We start from the raw sequence: 21,222 nt of genomic DNA, 5'->3' as shown, positions 1-21,222 counted from the left end.
TGTTTCCCTGTGGATCCAAACACCCAGATAGCTGCAGGAACTGGGATCCGACGGCTTCCCCCAACTTTCTAGTGCTGCATGCCATAGAGGTCAATTCTGAGCAATGGAAAGTAAAAAAAAATGGCTACTGTGCTATTTGCCTGGGATCTGCCCATTTGCACACACATGCCCCCTCCCAACTCACATTAATAAACAACAACCAGAGATTGAGTTGTGGAAGCAGACTTTTAATGTACATAGTTAGACAAGGTCATATACAGGAAGAAGGAAAGTCTGAAGGAGTTTGAGCAGATATCGTTGAAGCAGGAAAACGTTTCAAGAAAATATTGAACATGAAATATCATGGCATGGCCAGGTCTACAGTAATGAATGGTCACGTTCTAAAACATATAAAGGGCATTTGAAATTTGTCAAAAACCAAGTAGAACCACAACACAGCTAGGAGACAAAAATGCTTTCACTGCTTGCCATTTGAGTATCATCAGTGCACATCTTTGTTTTTTTAAGATTTTACAAAGACAGGCTTTTTTGTAAATCGATTTCTTTTAATAAGAATAAGGCCCTTATTGTACATAAAATATGTGATGCCTTTTAAATGATCATGTTACTGAATTCACTAAACATTATCCATGACATAATACTTTTCCACTTAAAGAAGAGAAGTAGTTAGAAGAAAATTCGGTAGTACGAATTACTTTTATTTAAAGGATTAAGCATGGGAAGCTGCCGGGAGGGACTTCGTTATTATAAGATTATTCGGCTGTGGTTTCGGGTGAGACAAATCTTTATGCAAAAACGGCGCCATGTGTGGAATCTGTGAAAAGTAGTTCTTAGCAAGGATGTGTTTATGCTTGACTTTGCGAATAAATGCCACTCCATAAGCCTAAAACAGAAAGCAGGAAACATGTCAGACAATCACTTTTGGTCAGACAAAGGCAGTTACAAAATATTCGTAGACAAAGTCTAATGCAACTATTCATAACTTACTTGTAATTAAGCTTCCACCAAAAAGGGTGAAAGCCATGTTCTTCTGTGCAGTACTAAATACAAGTATTAGGTGGCGCTAATTCTCTTCTGCCTGGCAATACATATAAAGTAGCCCATCAAATTCATGAGATGGGCTCGTCCCCTTGGCACTCTGATTACTCTGTGAGAAATGCCTCTGGCGGCATAAGGCCTTCATCAAAGGAAGCCTCCTTAGACATTAGCGTCACAACGATTTTGCTCTGTAAAAACACTGGTGATGCTACAGCGCTAAGGTCTGTCTCCCTGGGAGGCAACTAGTGCCTTACTGTCTATGGCTGTGTGGATCCTGCTGGACCAAAAGTGATGCAGAACCGATCACTTCCTATGCTGCCATTTTTTAAAATTCGTTTTATTATAAGTAGCAGAACAAACAACACCAACTGTACTTGACGTCATGTAGCATCCATGTAACAGACCCATATAACAAAAGCGAGCACTCTCTCCACATCTCCATCAGCCCCCCTCCCATTTCCAAACGACTAGTCAGAGGAGAGCAGCAATGTCTGGATATCTCCCTTGAATATCAATTTCGGGAGTGCCTAATATGGGAGAGCACAGGTTACCTCGGTAAGTGTGCCCTATATTTTAGACCATTTCTGTAGGCACCCCCTACTTTTGTAGACATCCCTCTCTGCCATCATACAACCGTCCATATCACATTTCCATTCGGTAGCAGAGGTGTCCGTTCTGCTCTCTGTTTTCGAGCGATATTACGCCTAGCAATCATTAGTCCTAGCATCACCAAAGCTGATCCAGCTGATCCATCTGATCCAGATCCATCGCATCCCTTATGTTAAGAAGACACCATTTAGCCAATAGTTCCATTTTACCTCCACACACCTCATTTAGGCAGTTCACTACCGTTTCCCAATACGTATGTAGAAGTGGGCAGCTCCAGATCATATGAAAGAAGGATCCCTGTCGTGCACATCCCCATGGGCACACTGGGATGGCCACTCTGCCCATTTTAGTCAAGACGGGACAAGAGTAATAAACTCTGTGCAGAATTGTCATCTGTATAAGGCAGAATCTTAATCTGATGGGCACTTCTCTCAGGGAGCCTACATTCTCAGCCCATTCATCGTCCTCAATACCTTGGAGGTCCTGTGCCCACCATTCCTGGAGACTAATTAGTGCATCTGTGGAGTTATTGAGAATTTTACAATAGGTGAGTGAGATTGCTTTCTTGTACAGTTGGCCATAGAGAACTCTGTCTTCAAGTGGGGAAAAGTCAGGGGATTACTGTCTCTGGGCAGCGCCTTTTTGAGTGTGTGCAGTATTTGTAAATTTCAATATTATCCTGTGGGTGCTAATTGATATTCCCTCTGTAAGTCATCAAAGGAGATCATCCCATCTGGGGTCCAGAGATCTCCCACTCGAGACAACCCTATCAAGTCCCAGTTGTGGAACCCCGGCTGTATCGCAAGAGTGCCTAGCTGTGCAGAATCCCATAGGGGAGTGGCCTTTGTGATCTTCTTATTCCAGCCCAGGGCATTTTGTGTAGTGCGCCAATGTGCAATGGTCACAGCAGTGGGGTCAGGGAGGGACACTGCAAAGGCATTATTATGGAGTGTCCTTAGATAGCCGCTGGGAACATATTATGTCTATCTACCTGAACAGCTGGCTCCTCCTCCGACGAGTAGGCCCAAGAATTGATTATGCTCAACTGTGATGCCCAGTAATATTTTTGAATATCCGGAAGAGTTATCCACCCTCGTACCAACCCCTAGTCATTTTCTCATAGGCTATGCAGGGGTAGCCCCGTCCCAGAGTAGGGAACACACGGCTGCCTCTATCACCTGAAAGTAACTGTGTGGGACTGGGTATGGTGTGTTTCGTAGAATGTATATAAAACGGGGTAGCGCCATCATTTTATAAAGAGCTGCTTTCCCCAGAAGGGTAAGTGGCAAAGTCCGCCAATGTTGTATGTCGTTGCGGAGCCGTGTAAGTGAGGGTCTCTAGTTATGTAGATACCCAGATAACCAAATCCGGTTGTCGTGATTGGGCCGTACAGTCCCTAGGCAAGTGTGGAGTAGAGCCATGTATGAGATAAATCAGCAATTTGCCCCAGTTAATTGTGTAGCATGTATAAAGCCAGAAAATTTCCAGTCCCCCATCTCGGCATTCCAGAACCATTTGCAAGAGGTGAGGGGCAACCACCTCAGCCATGAGTTTGTAAAGCTCGATTGGCAAACCACTGGAGCCCAGCGCCTTGCCTGAGTGCAGTGCTCTGACGGCTTGAGTGATCTCTCCCTCTGTTATTTTTTGCTCCAGGAGATCTCTATCGATATCCACCAGATGAGCCAGTTGAATGTCTGAAAGTAGAGATCGGATGTCCTCGGGCACAACAGTAAGTGTAGAGGAGTATTTCTTAGCATAATAGGTTGCAAAAACTTCTGCAACTTCTGTGTTCCTAGTTATGTTGCATCCCTCTGTATTTGTAATCACGGAAACCCACCTGTCAGCACGTTCTTTCCTATCTACACAGGCCAGAGGCATGTCCGCCCTGTTTTCCCACTTCCTAGAGGCAATGTTGGGTAGCACAGTACCTTGCCCTGGCTGCGTCCATCATCACATCTCTATATTCTTTCTGTTTGAGGCTAAGTTGATGGTGACAGTCTTCCGAGTTGTGATGTGGAAGTTGGGACTCCAAGACTAAGATTTCCCATTCAAGCTTGTCTAGGTGGGCCCTGGTTTCTTTTTTTGTGTCCCACTATCCGTGTTATTTCCTGTCCTCTAATTACTGTTTTGTATGCCACCCACACAATTGCGGCCGAAGTAACCGTGCCATCGTTTTCTTCTAAATATGTGTCTGTATCTTCCTGGGGGCCCATTGGCATGGTTGGAATACATAAGAATCAGGGGTTGTGGACCACTCTCTCCTGTGCCAGGTGGGTAGGAGTGCCATAGGAGGCCCAAACTGGAGAGTGGTCTGAGATTTCCCTAGCGAGGTGTTGAACTTCCCTAAAATATGGGAGTTGGTGTGGCACCGTAAGGAGGGTAGTCAATGCGTGAAAGGCTGCCATGGGCGCTGGAATGGAATGTGTACTGAGAGTCTGTTGGGTGTAGTGTCCGCCATGTGTCAATCAAGCCCATTGCTGCCAAAAATTCTGCTAGTAGCTGGTGAGCAGGTGGCTGCTGTCTCTGGGGCATTCTGTCTTGTCTGTCATCAAGGGCAATGTTAAGGCCCCAGTAGCAGGTCACTGTCAGGAAACTGGAGAAGCAGTGTGCCCAAGTCAGCAAGTGTAGAGGCATGGAGCCGTGGAGGCGCATTTAATGAAACTACAGTGAGAGAGATTCCCTCCCTCTGTCCAGAGAGGGCTGCATATTTCCCCTGCGCGTCAGTCCAAGTATGGCTAACAGAAAATGTCAGTGTTTTACGGATGAGAATGCCGACTCCTCTAGATCCTCTTGTGTAACCAGCATGTACAATCATTTTGTATCCCCACTTATCCAGGGCATGACAAGTACTGCCAACCAATGGGTCTTCTGAAAGAGTAACATGTCAGGGGCATGCCATTTAAGATAATGCAGTACTACTCCCCGCTTGAGCTTGTTGCCCAAACCATTGATGTTCCAAGAAAGGATTTTAAGAGTCGAAGATAATGGTGTGGGTGAGTCATGGGAGCCTAGTATCAGTGCGAGTGGTCCGCAATAACACATCTAGGGTCACACTCAGAGAAGACGGGGAGAGGACTCTATAGTGGATGGTAGCGATCAGTCGCAATTGAACATCATGAGAGTCTGTGGGGCTAGTGTGAGAAGGAATCGCACATCTTAGGCTAGACAGGAGCACAAGACCCTGCGGTGTGGGTCGTCCCTATAGATGAAAAGCACAGTCAAGTAAGAAAACCATTGAACACATAGCAATCAAAAACAAAGTTCCCTTCCCAAACTCCCTCCCTGCTCTCCTGCATGGCGGACTTGAAACCGCCCAACCCCCAACTCTGCAGAGTGCCTGTCGCCTCAAAACATGATATTAACTATGGGGGTTTTGCTGCCCCCGGGATATCCCCCCAATTAAAATCAATAAACCACTGTCTCCATGCGCTATAATGAGGTCAGCTGATTCATCACTCCACACCGAAGGAGAAGGTTTCTGTAGAGATTCCCAGCAAATCATTGCAGAAGCAGGGTAGTGTTGCTGCAATTTACTGCAGGTCGTCATGTGCAACTTCTCTCAATGTCTCATGACCACAGTCTGCCTTGTCGACAGATAGCTGAAAAGGAAGGACTCAAATTCTTGGCTGCCGCCGACACCATCAGTCTCCAACATTTTGTTGATCAGTTGGGGGGCGGGCCGGGCTCAACCCCAGGCATTGCAAGAGTGCCTTGACTCCCCCCGCTGGCCTCCAGCCATTCAGCCACACCCATGCAGCCTTGGGAGTGCTGAAGAACCAAGTCTTTTCCTTGGCAACAACACGAAGCTTGGGTGGAAAATCTGAGTATTTCACCTCACATTCTCTGAGAGCTTTTTAAACTGCTAGGATGGAGCAGAGTAGGCATTGCATACGTAAAGTAAAGTTCGGAAAGGATGTTACAGTGGCATTGGCACATTTAACTGGAGGCGCACTAAACGGCGTCTGCAAAATTGCATATCGGTCACGATAGTTGAAGATACGTGCTATTATTGGTCTCAGTGGAAACCAGGTTTTGGCGGAGATCCCAGGGTGCGGTGAGCCAATTCTACAGAGAAATAATTTGATAGGTTGCGAGGTTGAAGCTGTTGCAGTTTAAGGTCTTTCACAAAGAAAACCACTGCTGGGCCTTCAGTCTTCTCAGGAACTAAAGGATCAAAACGGATGCTGTTCTGTCTGGAATGACCTTAAAAGTCTTTCAGATCGTCTTCCATCAAGGCCGTCATTTCCCGTAGGTCCTTTCCTTCATTCTGCAGGGTCTTGTTGTCCTTCCTAAGGATAGGGATTGTGTCTTCCATTTCCTTCACTTGGGTCCCCAAACTTCGAAGATCTCCCCAGACTAGAAAAACATCTGTGGCAACAATGTCTATTTTGGTGTGAACTCCATGGATCCTGGCCATAATATAGGCAAGTGTGGGCGCATCTGGATCAGCGGATGACTGGCTCGGCAGGAGGTGAGGCGCCCCCTCCTCTGCAGACGAGGCTGGCCCGCAGGCTTCGCAAAGTGGTCCATCTTAGTTTGATGTATGCCGCGGGAGCCCTTCTCGCCAGTCATCATGAGGGTCACAATCTGAATTAGAGTATCTTGATATCAAGTTGTCAGTCACCCTTGGGGGCATGGAACGGAGCCCCAACACAGACGGATACTGCTGAAGCAGGAGGCTCCCGCTGCCTCCACCAAAGGGTGAGGTGCGGAGACAAACAGCAGCGCCCCCAAAGGCTGGATGGATATGGAGCCCCAGCAGCGCCAACCAGGGGAAAGCCCAGACCAGCGACAGGGCAACAGGGGTGCACCCAGGTGTTTAACAAAGAACTGCTGCAAATTCAGAAGAAGCCCAAAAAGGAGATTATGCCCTTCAAATCGAGACACTCGCCTCTCTTGGGGCAGGTGTAAAGGTCACCACCAAAGGCCTCATGCACCCCGCTCCCCCAGCACCGCAGCCCGTGTTTGTAGTAGGGCTGAGGGGTCCCCACCCCTGGGCTTGCGGACAGTGGATGAATTTCAGGAGCTCTGGGGCAAAAGCAGGCAAGTCGTCAAGGATCCGGTCTCCAGCCAGCGGGCGCCTCGGGGGCCACACCGGGCGGTGGCTTAGGTTGAGATCACCACCTGCTCCGGAGTTCAGCCGGGGTAAAGCCCACAACAAACAAAGGGCCACCCGCAGCTGCATCTAATATGTCTGCTCCCTCCACCATAGCCTCTCAGTCACCAGCTGGGCCAGGAAATTGCGCCCAGTGCCGCTCTCACCGATCTTTGGTAGTGCGCTCGATAGAGGCAGGGCGCTGCTCGAACCACCGTGCACCAGCCACTCTGCACTCTGACGTGGGTCACCGCAGACTAGCTACTGGAGGCCTCAGTGCAGGCATGGCGCACAGGCCTGTCTCAGTGCTCACCGCAGAGCCACTGTGAGGGACCACTATCAGCATCGCCACCGTCCGAGCCGCAACCCTTTTGTTGAAAGGCATGTGAGTCGCATGGATGCTTAGATGCAGGGGGATTACAGGGTGCGGCCACGGGAGCTACTTCAAAGTGCGGCCATCTTACATAATGGCGGCCACGTCCCTCCAGTGAGGCACATTGTTGAGCAGTACCTCGTGGACACCGCACAAGAATTGAACCCCATTACAACTAATGACTACACCGAATGAAATGCACATCCTGGGTGACTTCTATTCTAAGTATACATGATTGGTATCACTAGCGTTGCTACTGTTACCTCAGGTTTCAGGGACCATGAAGGCATAGACAAGAAGAGGAAGCTAGCAGGCCTTTGGAAGTCCTGTTTACTTACTGTGGTATCCAGTTCTTGCCTTTAGCCTTTTAACCTAAGCATCAAACAATGGGCAGTTAAGCGTGGGACAAGGAGTCAACCCTGTAATGTTGTCAGGTACTGTGTAATGGCACTTTCACTATTGCTGCAATTCTGATGAAATATCGTCCATACATACGTTTGGTACATTCCTGCCATCGAATTATTATAGCTAAACTAAGAGAGTCAGACAAAAAGGCACCTTTGCCAGGGAAAGCTAATTGTCAGCATTTCACTTGTGGAAACGATTGTGTTGCCAGCAAACTGAGAACGGAGAGTGAATGTGAACTACGTGAATAGAAATCTGCCTTTTTAGTGAGCTGTATACTTTTAGTTTTTGAAATTCTAAGAAACGTATTTATGCAGTAAAGGATTTAAGAAGTGTATCGGAAGGAAGGCTTACCACCAAAACTGGGAGGCTTACCCATCACTTATCTTGCTTACGCTGATGATCTACCGGTCCTTTCCTCAACCCCTCAGGGTCTCAAGACCCAACTCAACCTAGCAAGGTTCGCTTGCAAGGAGGTTTGTATAAGGTTGTGAAGAGGTACGTACTTAACAAGGATTTCAGCTAAGTACCATTTGATAATCCGTTTATAGCTTTGCAGATGATGACTAATCAGTGCTTAATTTGTAAATAAAAATGTGCCCGTGCCCAAAGACCTCTTAAACACGCGGCTGCTGCAATTAAATGTGGAAACAGGGAATACTAAGGCAGTGTAATCCTGGATCCATCTCTGGCCTCTTTAATCCATTTAGAGCCACTCCCTCCCCCTTCACCTCACTTTTTCAGCTTTCTGCTTTCTCTTTCTCCGTCTTTTCCATTTGTGTCTTTTGCTCGCAGAAAATGCTTAAGGCAGAAGAATAAGCGCTGGCCCTTAAAAATAAGTGCCCCGGGAACAACAAGCATAAATTAAGCACTGTGACTAATCACTTGTATAGAGCTCTGTTTTTGCTGATAGTCATGTGATGTTTTGACGCTAGTATGAGATTTGGGAGTGTCTGGACAGGTTAGGCTTAAAACCTTGTACAAATGGGAGAATGTGCACATGGGAGACCAGTTAGAAAACGTTTGCAGTTGTCTAGTATGCTGAATACAAATGTACAGATCAGTGTGTTCACTGTCTGGAATGGAATGTTAGGTTAGATTTTATGAATGCCAAGTACTTATTACCTGGCAGGGGTAGCATCTATGAAGCATTCTATGTGCACAGTGGGGTTTAAGCACAAGTCACATTTTCTAGCTAATAGTTTTGGGGTCAGAGTGTTGGGGCAAAGATTATAGATTGTGCAGGAGATGCAGCTGCTGACTTTCAAGGATATTGGTGACTCCCATCTTGGATGCGCTCAGTATAAGACAGCAGAGTGTCATCCACTACCAGATATCTCCGAGGTAATCAGAGAACCGAGCCTGAAGATAGGGGATGCAATCCAGAAAAGAAATCAAGATTTAGGTATCATTTGCAAGAAGATGAGAGGAAAAACTGGCTCAGGAAATAATAGGCCAGATGTAGTAAACTTCTGAATTGCAACCCGTAAATTGCGAGTCAGAGCAACCCGTAAATTGCGAGTAAGAGCCACTCGCAATTTGCGAGTCGCAATTCGGAATGTTGGATGGTGTCCCTGACACCATCTGCGATTCGCAAGGGGGTAACAAAGGCCCACCTCATTAATATTCATGAGATGGGTCGCAATTTGCGACCCCCTTGCGAGTGGCGCCATTCACAGGGATGATGGCCTGCGGGGACAGCAGTCCACCATGTCTGTGACTGCTTTGTAATAAAGCAGTTTTTTTTGTTTTTTTTTGTTGTAATGCAGCCCCTTTTCCTTAAAGGAAAACGAGATGCATTACAAAAACGAAAAATGAAACGTTTTTGTTTCATTTTTTCAGAGCAGGCAGTGGTCCATGCAGTTCCATTCACAACGGGGAAGGGGTCCCTTCCCTTTTGTGAATGGGTTACCACCCATTTCAAATGGGTGCAAACTGCGATTGGTTTGCGACCACGTTCGCGGTCACAAAGCAATCATGCATTGCACTGCGACTCGCAATTAGGAAGGGGACACCCCTTCCTAATTGCGACTCGCAAACCAGTTTTGCGATTCGGTAACCAGGTTACTGAATCGCAAAACGGGTTTTGTGCATTGCAAAGTGCATTTTGCACGTCGCAAACAGCGATTTTTGGAAAATGCTTCCTACATCTGGCCCAATGTCTACAACAGGTGTGGAGCAAGGAGAGAAAAGCAACAGGTCCAAGACTTCTGTGCAGAATGCGATGAGCAGCACGAAACAGGGACCAAACAATTGAACATTTAGACTCATCAGTGGAGTGTTTTGTTAGTGATGCTAAGACTGATTAACTTGGAATGCAGGGTGAAATATTGAACACTAACAAAGGCTGCTAAGAGGTGAAGGTTAATGAGAAGCGAACAAAGGTCATTATGGTGAGTGGAGATACTAAATCAGATAGAAGAAATAAATCTGAGTTCACTAAATTGATGACGATGGTGCAATATTTCCCTATAACATAATCCCTTTTAAATACACACAAGAGTTGAGTTTTGAGTTTATTGATTTATAAAGAGCAAACAAATGCCCAAGGGCGTCTCGGCGCTGCCCCAAGTGTCAAGTGAAAAATAGAATAGGACTGGTGACGACCAGAAAACTAATTGCTGATAAACATAAGAAGGGATGACTAAATAGCCAAGTCTTAAGATGCTTCCTAAATGATAACAGGTTGGGCTGACTTCTGAGGTGAACTGGTAGTGAATACCACTAGAAAAGTAACAAATAAAGAAAAAAAAACAAATATCACAGTCGCTTAAGGCGTGGCAGCTCTACGGAGGAGGTAGGCATCTTTTCAGGTGAGAGCAGGTGTAAGATGTAAGTCTTCCCTTCCATAAGTTAAATTTCAGTTGCAAAACTAAGCGGTGAGCATGACCACTTTTACCCCACTGAGCACCAGCAGCATCTCGGTTCCTCCTATTTCAAAAGATGAGGACCTAAGACCCCACTTGAGCCAGCACAGTGCTCATCTTTGGCCCTCAACGCGGGCAATATTTATCACACCTGATAAATAACCCGCATGTTCCCATATCTACTGGCCATTTTGTCCACTGATAAACATAAACAGGGATGACCTGATGAAATTTATCTGGGGACGCAAATTCTATCACACCAGTATGTACGGAAGTTGCCGCACGCATCTGAAGTTAAGTGGCCACTCAAAATTAGGGCCTTAAGGTACAATTTAGGATGATTTCACTATCAGGGACCTGAAGTACATGTTCAGGCCGTTCTTAAGCATAATCCTAGTTCCGACTTGCACTGAGCATTTGTTTTCCCCTTTCTTTGAGGCATTACTATGGAATGCATCAATAGCAAAAACATATAGGTTGTCTGACACAAGCAACAGCAGGCCTAGAAAGACAATGCCAATGCCTACAGCACCACCGTTAATAACGTTTAGCTGGGGACTTTCAGGGATTCATCAGGATAAAACAACTATAGCATGGCGTATTGACGGCACAACACGCACTATTTGGAAATGCATTTTGCTATGAGATTTGATCCCAGATTAAGGATTAAAATAATTTGTCTCTGTTTTTATTATTCCGAACACAGATTATTGGTCCCAGAAAAAACAAAAGCAGACCAATTATTTTAAGCTTCGTCCAGTTTTAATTTTTTTGCATTTAGTGCTGTGTCACTACTTGGCCATCTTGAATACTCATGGCTGGTACCACTGCTAACATTCTACCACGTCACGTTCAAGTGCCCCCACACGACTCAGGAGTCCTGTAAATAACTGCACGTCTTTTCTAGGAGTTCTGCCTACAATGGGAGCTAGAAAGTTCTCATTTGGAGTGACCAAACACATCACAGTGGCTTCACCAGTAACATCTTTAAGTATACAACTCTGTGTTGCTAGATCCCTAATGGCTAACATGAATATTCAGAACACATCAATTCCAAAATAAACTCACGGATCATGAGCAAAAAGGCCGTTTTGCAAGTGGAGTCTGAGACGTGAAACCGTACGCCACAGTAGCTGGAAGTCAGAGGACACTAAATGAGGGGTCATCTATATGGGCTTATTGGCCGTAACTGATCAATATTTTGGGATCAGTTAAGAACATGAGGACCTACCGTAAGCAAGGAATTGGGATCGATCCAACGATGGGAGGAATTGAAAGATGAGTAGTGCTATTGCCAAATATGACATTTTAAGTGCCCTGAGGAAGTTCACGTGTGGAGAATGACACCCGTTGACAGTCTGGTGCTCTCATCAAAGAAAATGAAGGCGATTTGGAATACATGCCGTTTGGAATTGGACTTTTGTTTGAATGGACTGTAGCCTATCGGTGCACCACCCTTTGTGAAATTTACATAATGAATCTGTGAATGAGCCTTGTTTGTAGTTAAGGTAAGATCTGAATCCATGTGTTCATGCTGTTGGAACATGTATTTATGTTTTGTTAATGCTAAGTTTTATAATAGGGTTAGTGCTCTAAGGAAATACTCGGCATGCACTACTGACAGAAAAAGTATTTGCACACACGTTTACAAAGTTTACAATTTGAGGCTCCCAGAATGCCCTCTGAATAGATGCAAATACTTGCAGAATCCTGAAAGCAAGATTGATGATTCTTTGCTTTCAAAATAAAACGTACACAAAAAATAGCAACTAAAAGAAAATTGCTTTGCTAAACTGTGCAATTTTAGATACCATTTGTTTGAGGCATCATTTAGTAAAATATATTTGACAGATACAAATATTTCCCCAAAAATATTAATAATGGAAAATTAGTGTAACATTAGTTTCGGAAAGATTATGAGAAACATGAGAATAAACAAGGCCTGACAAAGACAATACATCTGGCTGTGGTTGAAAGCCTTTCAGTTTCATTAATGCATTTTTTGTTTTCACAAAAGTTTATAAAACTGGATTTCTGTGCGAGCTGCCAGTCCCTCTCTAATGTAAAGGGTCAGACTGGGGCAGAAACAGGCCCGGGCACCAACATAAATATGGCCCACATTAGTGAATTAGATAGCTTAAAATGTGGCCCATGTTTGCAAATTGGTGCAGTTTTGAACTTGTAAAGACCCACTGCGTGAGTGTTTTGCAAAGTATGTAAGACCAGATGGATTTGAGCTTGATACAGGCAATGTTTGTATTAATTCCAGGGAAATCAACAGCAAAAATATGCCCAGCAGACTATAAAACAGGCCCACGAATGGCTAAAAAGTCTTCTCAGACACGCCCATCAGGCTTTGCATGATTGCCATATAGGCCAGTCTGACTCTGTAACAAAAACATTAGATAAAGGCAAAAATGTTTTGGTCTCAAAACACAAACATTGCCATGGTAGTCCCTGGCACTGAAGGAAAGTAATTTGTGTGCTGATGTGCTCCTTTTGAAAGAGCAAAATGCTGTCACTCGCAGCGAAGTTAGCCATATGAAAATATATATTTATATAATTTTAAAAAAAGTAAAACGTTTCAGCCAATGCCAGGCAACATTAAAGGTCCATAACTAAAAAAAAGTCATAAAAAAAGCATCCATGGTATGTCCTTATGCAAGTCTAGAAATACAACTTTCATGAATTCACAAGAATGTACAGAAGTAGGCCTGGAAACCATACTCATAGAAAATGTTTGTGAATTGCATATTGTGGACAAATGTGCCTGTCTATGTTTGTGCATGCTAATATCTGAGGAGAATTTGCAAATTTACTTTCTTTGCAACCTCTTATTTCCCCACCCTGAAAAAAAGTGTTACTTCTGCCCTTGTCCAGAAAAAAAACTTTACAAGAAATTAGAGAAGAATTGGTGAAAGCATTTAAACATGCAAGTTTGTACATGTGCATAGATTAAAAAGGATGTTCCAACTCTGGAACAGCCAGTTCTCGCTACTTCCAGCCCCAGTATGTTTCAGAAAGTTTGGGAAATTAGGGCATTGCCAGAACACAAACTCTGCTAAAATACGAGTCCTGGAATAATCAAAGAGGCTGTTATCAGAGCTGCCAATGACATGGCAATGCTGCTATAAAGTGTTACCTCACTGCATGGCACCAAAGGGACAGGTAGATTGTTTTACAGGCCCAGAAGGTTTATGAGCATCCTGTCCCATGAACAATCAGATCTTTATACAATTCCACATCCTGTAGGAGGAATAGCCATTCTGATTTGAAAATTCAAACTCAGTGATTAAAAAAGTCAAAGCACATAATGGGGGGCGATAGGCAGCCACAACATTTTCTCTTCAGCATAAAAGTATAATGGTGACTATCTTCTATCGTCCAAATAACAATGACCCTTCCACAGTTATCTAGTTAGAACTCAAAAGTTCCACAATGAGCAAACCATTTATTGTCAGTGAAGACTTGAATTTTCGTTTAGTAATCGAGACACAGACTCAAAGAGAAGGAAGAAAGAGGCTAATTCAAAATAAATGGCACATCAAAATGTATGAATTATTTTCATTTGTTAGATAATTACTGGACTAAGTATCTGCATATTCCTTGTTTTATTTTTTATTTCAAACAATTTAATTCCACTCCTCAATTTGTTTTTTCCTTCAACACAGGTAGAAGAACATCACCTAGATCTAAGTTTAGCACCCTAACATTGGTCTTATTACCTAACAATGACATTGGAGCTTAAGAATTGAACACAATTGTTGTCATTCGAAGCTCAACACTACAAAATCCAGAATTTCACTCATATTTAAACATAAATCAGAAAAATATATTCAATGTAGTCTTGGTTTAGCCTATTCCTTCATAGTCTGGGACAAGTTAAATGCATATTTAAGAGGGTGTATAACTAAAGTTTCTTATCTAAAGAAACAATGACAAAATCAGACCCATGATTCGCTGGTAGGCGATATTCGCAATCAACAAGATGTACTCATAAAATAGAAAAATCCACATTTTCAGTTTAGCTGTTTCAGCAAATTCCAGGAGCTCAAAACTAATTTAGGAAATAGTCCTACCAAACACAAGTTCCAAGACAGTGGAAGAAAAGAACCAAACTATGGGGGTTATTACAACTTTGGAGGAGGTGTTAATCCATCCCAAAAGTGACGGTAAAGTGACGGATATACCACCAGCCGTATTACGAGTTCCATAGGATATAATGGACTCGTAATACGGCTTGTGGTATTTCCGTCACTTTACTGTCACTTTTGGGACGGATTAACACCTCCTCCAAAGTTGTAATAACCCCCTATATGAGTTTAATGAGAAGAGTGATAAGCTGTCAGCTAGACAGTATAAAATTAATAAGAAAAAAGAACATCTGGCATATAATTGCTTTAGTTTCATAGACTACCAAACTCCACATGAGATCAGTGAGGCATTTCAAGATTATTTTTCAGGACTTTACACTGAAACCCTGGAGGTGTATCTAATAGATATACATGCTTTTTTTGACCCAATTTCCGACTAAAAGCCTAACAATGGAAAAGTCCAAAACTCTTTTTAATCCAATAACCAAAGACAATATAACAACATTTAATAACATCAACAATAAATCATAAAGCTTCTGGGCAAGATGGGCTGCCTATAGAAATGTGGAAAACTGTAAAAGCAAATCTGGTCCCATAACCCAGTTAATAGAACCAAGTCATGGGCCCAGATGTGCACATCCCAGGCTGTCTTTATCTTCTACAATCCTTTATGCATAGCTGCTTTTGGGGTCAAATGCCATGATACTAAAATCACTAAGAAATAAATCAGTCAGCATTTTCTGACAGTGGTGTATGTTTGTGTAAATGAAGAAGCAGAACAGGCCATTCACACCATTCAGAAGCAGCAGTTTAAAATACTTATACTGGAAACCTTTGTTATTTGCAAGCAATATAGTATTAATGAGTTATTGCAGGGAGACCTATCCCCCGATCATCTAATTAACTGAAGCACAGAAGCATCTATAGGAAGGTCTCAAGTAAATACGGGATCCCGCCAGGCCTCCAACAAAATTTATAGCTAACTTCATCATCTCATCTTAGCACCATCACCTCACATCCATCCTTACATTCATAAATCTATCTGCAGCCTTTTATGTCAATAATCGCCAAATGCTACTTCTCCCCAAATACCCTCTGCATTCCATGCTCCATGCTTATAATGCTATCCATGCAATAAAGGCACCATAAAACCTACCAGTACTCTGGACTACTGCTAAAAGGCCTTCCACAGTACTCCTTAACACCACTCGATTAAGTCTTAAACCTCCCCACTACAACCCAAGGTAATCTCCAAAGGTACAACCACCTCCATTCTATTGCCACCAAGCTAGAAGGCACTCTGCTCAAAACAATGCTGTCTACAAGCTGTTGACACTGAATTTTAGAGCCTACCAGCAACCTAAGACCTACCAATCAGCCCCACATAATTTCACCCAACCCGCTTTGAGCAGCATCTGCATTATGGTCCTTCCACTTTTCAGGATCTGTCCAACGGAACTTGCTTCCAGTCTACATTGGCCAGTGCCTCACTGTAAAGATATAAGACTGTATGCACATTGTCTGCATTTCTATAGGTGCCTAAGTGGTGTTTGTTCTTGCAGCCACATATATCACACAATGTACAGCCATTATAACAAATAACAAATTCACTTAAAATAGCCCAGGCTCTGTCAATGCTTGATTTGCAATAGCACCTGACATTATTGAGAACAGGAAGTAGCACATGCAGTCGGATTACCATGTACAGAAGTACTGTTGGATATAAAGAGACAACTCATGTCATTTATTGTATTTCATGGTTTTTGTAACATTTTCTAACTTTGAAGAAGACCATAGTTATCAGAGTTGTAACAATCAGGAAGTAGAGTATTCACCCACTGAATAGAGTCCTTTATGTGAGGCCCGAAGAACAAGTTACTTACCTTCGGTAACGCCTTTTCTGGAGGAGGCATATTTTAGTTGCAGATTCGTTACCTTAGAATTTCCCCCAGGCGTCAGTCTGAATCCAGAGATTTTTCTCAAGCAGTACCCCTGTGCGCCGTTAGGTGGCGTCCGGTGGCTTCACATTCCCCATCGGCGTCATATGTGCTAGATATGACATTGATGGACCTAGACAGACGCCATCCAGGGCCACTGACATCAGTTTTTTTTCACAACTTTCCACGCCAGAAGCGCAGAGCCATGAAGAACACTGACCACTGGTGCGTCAGAACTAGGGCCCTATAAAGGAAGTCCCTAGAAATCAGATTGCAGAGCGGGGAGGATGGGTGAGTCGGTAAAGAATCTGCAAGTAGAAGAAGTCTTTACCAAACAAATAAGGCATTACCGAAAGTAAGTAACTTGTCCATCGGATAGAGACTTCTAGTTGCACGTTCCTTACTATAGAACAGATACCCAAGCAATATCATCCCGAGAGGAGGGTCTGCGAGCCAACATCATACTAGGAAGTCCAGCAGGACAGAATGGCCAATGTGCCTGTCCCTCCATACCTGACTGTCTAGGCAGTAGTGCTAGGTGCACATGTGCAGAGACACCCATGTTGCTGCCTGACAGATGTCCTGGACTGCATGCTAATGCAGTGGTTGCAGATGATGCTCTGATCAAATGAGCGTACAAACCCTCGGGGGTTGCTTTTTAGCCAATGCCTAGCACATTTGAATGCAGAGAACAACCCATCTAGAGATGGTTCTCTTCTGCACTGCCCAACCTTTTTTCGCACTCACTTACCCAATGAAGAGTTGATCATCCACCTGGAACTCTTTGGTATGATTAAGGTAGAATGCCAATGCTCTTTTTGGGTCCAGGTGGAGGAGTCTCCCCTCTTCCTTAAAAGGACTACGGGGAGCGTAAAAAGTAGGCAAGGTGATGGATTGGCCTACATGAAAGGGCGTGACCAGTTTTGGCAAAAAAAAGCCCTGGTGCGAAGCACCACTTTGTCAGGATAGATGGAAAGGTAGGATGGCTTAGATGACAATGCCTACAGCTCACTAACCCTGCGGATGTAATGGCTACAAGGAAGGCTGTTTTTAACGTCAGAAGCCTGAGAAGACAATTATGGAGCGGCTCAAAGGGAGCACACATTAAGAAAATAAGAAGCAGATTCAAAACCCTTTGGGGCATTATGAATGGTGATGGAGAAAACATATGGGTAAGACCCTTAAGGAATCTACTGACATAGGAGATTTAAACAATGAGGGTTGGTCAGGTAATCTCAGAAAAGAAGAAATAGCAGACAACCTTTGAGGGTGCCCAAAGCAGAGCCCTGCTGGGCCAAAGAAAGTATAAACAAGAGGACATCGGAAAGAAGGGCAATGGAGAGGGGAATCAACAGACTTGTCTGTGTACCATGCCAACAGGCTAATACCGTTTTGGTGGAGGGATAGCTGGCTGCCAAGATAACGTTACAGACTTTGGGTGGAAGGTCAAAAGCTGTCAACTGCTGCCGCTCAATCTCCACGCATGAAGGAGGAGACTGGACAGGTTCGGGTGGAGAACCCTACCCTGCTGCTGCAACAGAAGATCCTCCCAAAGATGCAGTCTAATCAGAGGATCGATGACCATGTTCAATAGCTTCGGATATCAGAGTCTTCATGCCCAGTCACGAGACACAAGGATTACTTGGGCCCAGTTGTTCTTGATCTTCTTGAGAACTCTGGGCAGAAGTGGTATGGGCAGAAAGGTATACAAGAATCCTGTGCTCCACTCGAGATGAAGTGTTGCAGAGCGAGTGCCACCTTGGAAACTCCAACACGCAAAACTGCTGACATTGCGCCTTCTCTGTGGAGGTGAACAGATCCAACCAAGACTCTTTCCACTGCTGAAAGAGACTTTGCACCACCTCTGGATGGAGATGCCATTCATGACCGATCAGGCATTGTTGGCTGAGTTCGTCCGCTCTGGCATTCATGGAACCTGCCAGGTGTTGAACCACCAGGAAAAATGCCCTGATGCCCGAGCCATGTCCAGAGGCACGGAGTCTCCTGGCAAAGGGTCCACGACCCCATCCCGCCCTGCTTGTTGCAATACCTCATGGCAGTGGTGTTGTTCATGAACACCTGTCCTACTCTCCCTTTTAGAGAGGGAAGGAATGCTTTAATTACCAGTCTGATCGGCAAAGCTCCAAAAGGTTGATATGGAGCCCAGACTCCGCCGGAGACCAGCCGCCTCTGATCTCTGCCTCTCCCATTTGGCCACCCCATCCCAGGAGTGCTGCATCTCTCACTACTGTCAGATCTGGTTGGGGAAGGGAGAGGGATCTGCTTCTGACCCAATCGAGGTTCAAGAGCCACCACTGCAGATCTTGTGCAGTTCCCTCCGAGATCTGTTCCATGTCAGAGATATTACCCTGATGTTGTGCACACTGGAACTTCAAGTCCCACTGCAGAGCCCGCATATGCCATCTGGCATGTGTCACCAGCAGGATGCAGGAGGCCATGAGGCCCAACAGCCTCGGAGTCAATCTCGCAGAAATCCAGGATAGAGGCTGAAACATCGGTATCATACCCTGAATATCTTGGACTCACCACTCGGGAGGATAAGTCTGAAACTGCACCGTGTCCAGAACAGCTCTGAGGAAAGGAAGTGTCTGAGAGGGAGTCAGGTATAACTTCGGCACGTCTATAGTGAACCCCAGCTAATGCAGGAAGTCCGCCATAGTCTGGAGGTGAGAGACAACAGCCTGGGGCGAGCCTGCCTTAAAAAACCAGTCATCGAGATAGGGGAATACTGAAACCCCTGATCTGGGCAGATGAGCTGCAACCACCGCCATCACCTTGGTGAACATCAAAGGGGCGCTGGGAAGGCCAAAGAGGAACATGGTGAACTGAAAATGCTTGTGGCCTACCATGAATCACAAGTAATGTCTGTGGGCAGGCAGGGTGGGAATATGGAAATAGGTGTCCTGCAAGTCTAATGTTATCATCCAGCCTCCTGGGTCTAGGGAAGATAGAATCTCAGACAGAGTGGGCATCCTGAACTTCTCCTTCCTGAGGAAGAGATTGAGGGACCGGAGGTCTAGGTTAGGGAGAAGGCCCTTGTATTTCTGGGTACCAGAGAGTAGCTGGAGTAACAACCACAACCTCTTTCTGGCACAGGGACCCTCCTTCATCTGATTGTAGGATGGTGGCATGGATGGAGGGGTAGTCTTGAAGGGGAGGGAGTAGCCCCTCTGGACTATTTGCAAAACCAACCTGTCTGACGTGATGGACTACCAGCGGGGCAGGTGATGGCAAAATGGTGGGAAAGCATCAGAGTAGGAAGGTTTGGAGGCTGCTGCAGAGGGGTGGAGGCGGTGGACTGACTATACCCCTGGCTCCCTGATCCACGAGGACTCTGGATCCCATGCAGAGGTTGAGCAGCATGCGCAACACGGTCACTGGAGGGGAATGGATGTGGTTGGGCACCCCTTCCGTAGCTATGAAAAGGGTGATAAGTAGCCTGAGGCAAGGTGCAGCTGCGAGGCCCTGGGACTTGGCCATAGCCTGGGACTCCTTAGAGCACTCAAGCCCTGAGTCTGCTTTGTCTCCAAAGAGATGGGTACCATCAAAGGGCATGTCCATAAAAGTGGATACGACATCTCCCGAAAAGCCAGACATCCTCAACCAAGCATGGTGCAGTAAGGCCACCGTCAATGAAACCGATCTGCCTAGTGAGTCAGTTGTATCCAGCCCAAATCGTATTGTGAACTTCGCTGCGTCTCTCTCGTCAGCAACAGCTTGGGAGATAATGGCCTGGGTTTCCTCTGGAACCTGTGGCAGCACCTGTGCAACCATGTCCCATAAAGTATGGGTGTAACAGGACAAAAGTCATGCGGTGTTCACAGACCACAAAGCCAGACTGGAGGAAGAAAACATCTTCTCCCCAAGCTGATAAAGCTTCTTGGATTCCCGATCTGGGGGGACAGAAGGGAATGCATCCAGGGACATGGAGGCTTGGCTAACTAAGCTCTTAGTGGTTAGATATTATGTTAGGAACACTGGGTCATTTGGAGCTGGTCTATGGCGGCGGGAAATTATTCTGTTCACAGGAGCACCTGTGCTGGGTTTGGACCAGGTCCCCAGCAGGACATCAATGAGGGCTTCATTAAAAGACAAAAGGGGTTCAGAAGTGGATGCCCCTGGCTGAAGCACCTCTGTCAGGAGATTAGTCCTGACTGCCACTGAAGGCAGCTCAAGGCCCAGGACCTCGGCCGCTCTCCACACCACCACGGAGTAGGACGCTCCCTCCTCCGGACCAACGGTAGGGGGAGAAAGCATGCCAATGTCGCTGGAAGTGTCCAGATCAGTGTCCTCACCAAGGTTCATCCACCAGTCCATGAGATCTTCTAGATGGTATTCCAGAGGGTCCAGCGACCCTTCCCAATCCTCAACATACCCCAACCCCAACCCAAGAGAATAAGGTTTAGTATGTGAGCTAGGGAGCAAGGTCTCTGTCAAAGTCAGAGACTACTTTGCACAATGCCGGTCAGCGCTGTGTCGAAGTCGGCAATGAAGATGGAGTCGATGCCGACTGTGGGCACAGGCGGAGTCAGGACATTGATAACGGAACCGTTGTTGTGGAAGGTCGAGTTGTTACGACCAACACTGGTTCGGATCCAGGAACAGATGCACGGGTGCCCCCCCGGAGCTGAGGCCAAAGCCGCTGGTGCGGAACCTGAGGGGACCCCTGCCAACTCCACAGGGCCCAAAGGCGCTCCAGCAGAGTAGGACTGTCCAAATATGAGGCACATGGCCTCACAGAACTCACAGATCTAGGAAGGGGTCGGTCCGGCTCCCGGAATCT

The 21,222-nt window shown here is 45.5% G+C and overlaps 1 protein-coding gene across 1 annotated transcript in view; it reads right to left on the bottom strand.

Annotated features, from left to right (window-relative positions):
- Window positions 1–206: 206 nt before the first annotated feature.
- The window catches only part of IQUB (IQ motif and ubiquitin domain containing), a 256,750-nt gene continuing 235,734 nt past the window's right edge, over window positions 207–21,222 (bottom strand). The window contains exon 13 of the mRNA XM_069229884.1: window positions 207–883. Within this exon, the coding sequence (XP_069085985.1) occupies window positions 710–883 (174 nt within the window). The 3' untranslated portion in view covers window positions 207–709. The remainder of the gene's footprint in view (window positions 884–21,222) is intronic.

The sequence above is a fragment of the Pleurodeles waltl genome, chromosome 4_1 (assembly GCF_031143425.1).
Source record: "Pleurodeles waltl isolate 20211129_DDA chromosome 4_1, aPleWal1.hap1.20221129, whole genome shotgun sequence".
Taxonomy (NCBI): Eukaryota; Metazoa; Chordata; class Amphibia; order Caudata; family Salamandridae; genus Pleurodeles; species Pleurodeles waltl.
Note: the sequence above shows the minus strand (reverse complement) of the source record. Positions and strands in the feature narration are given on the sequence as shown.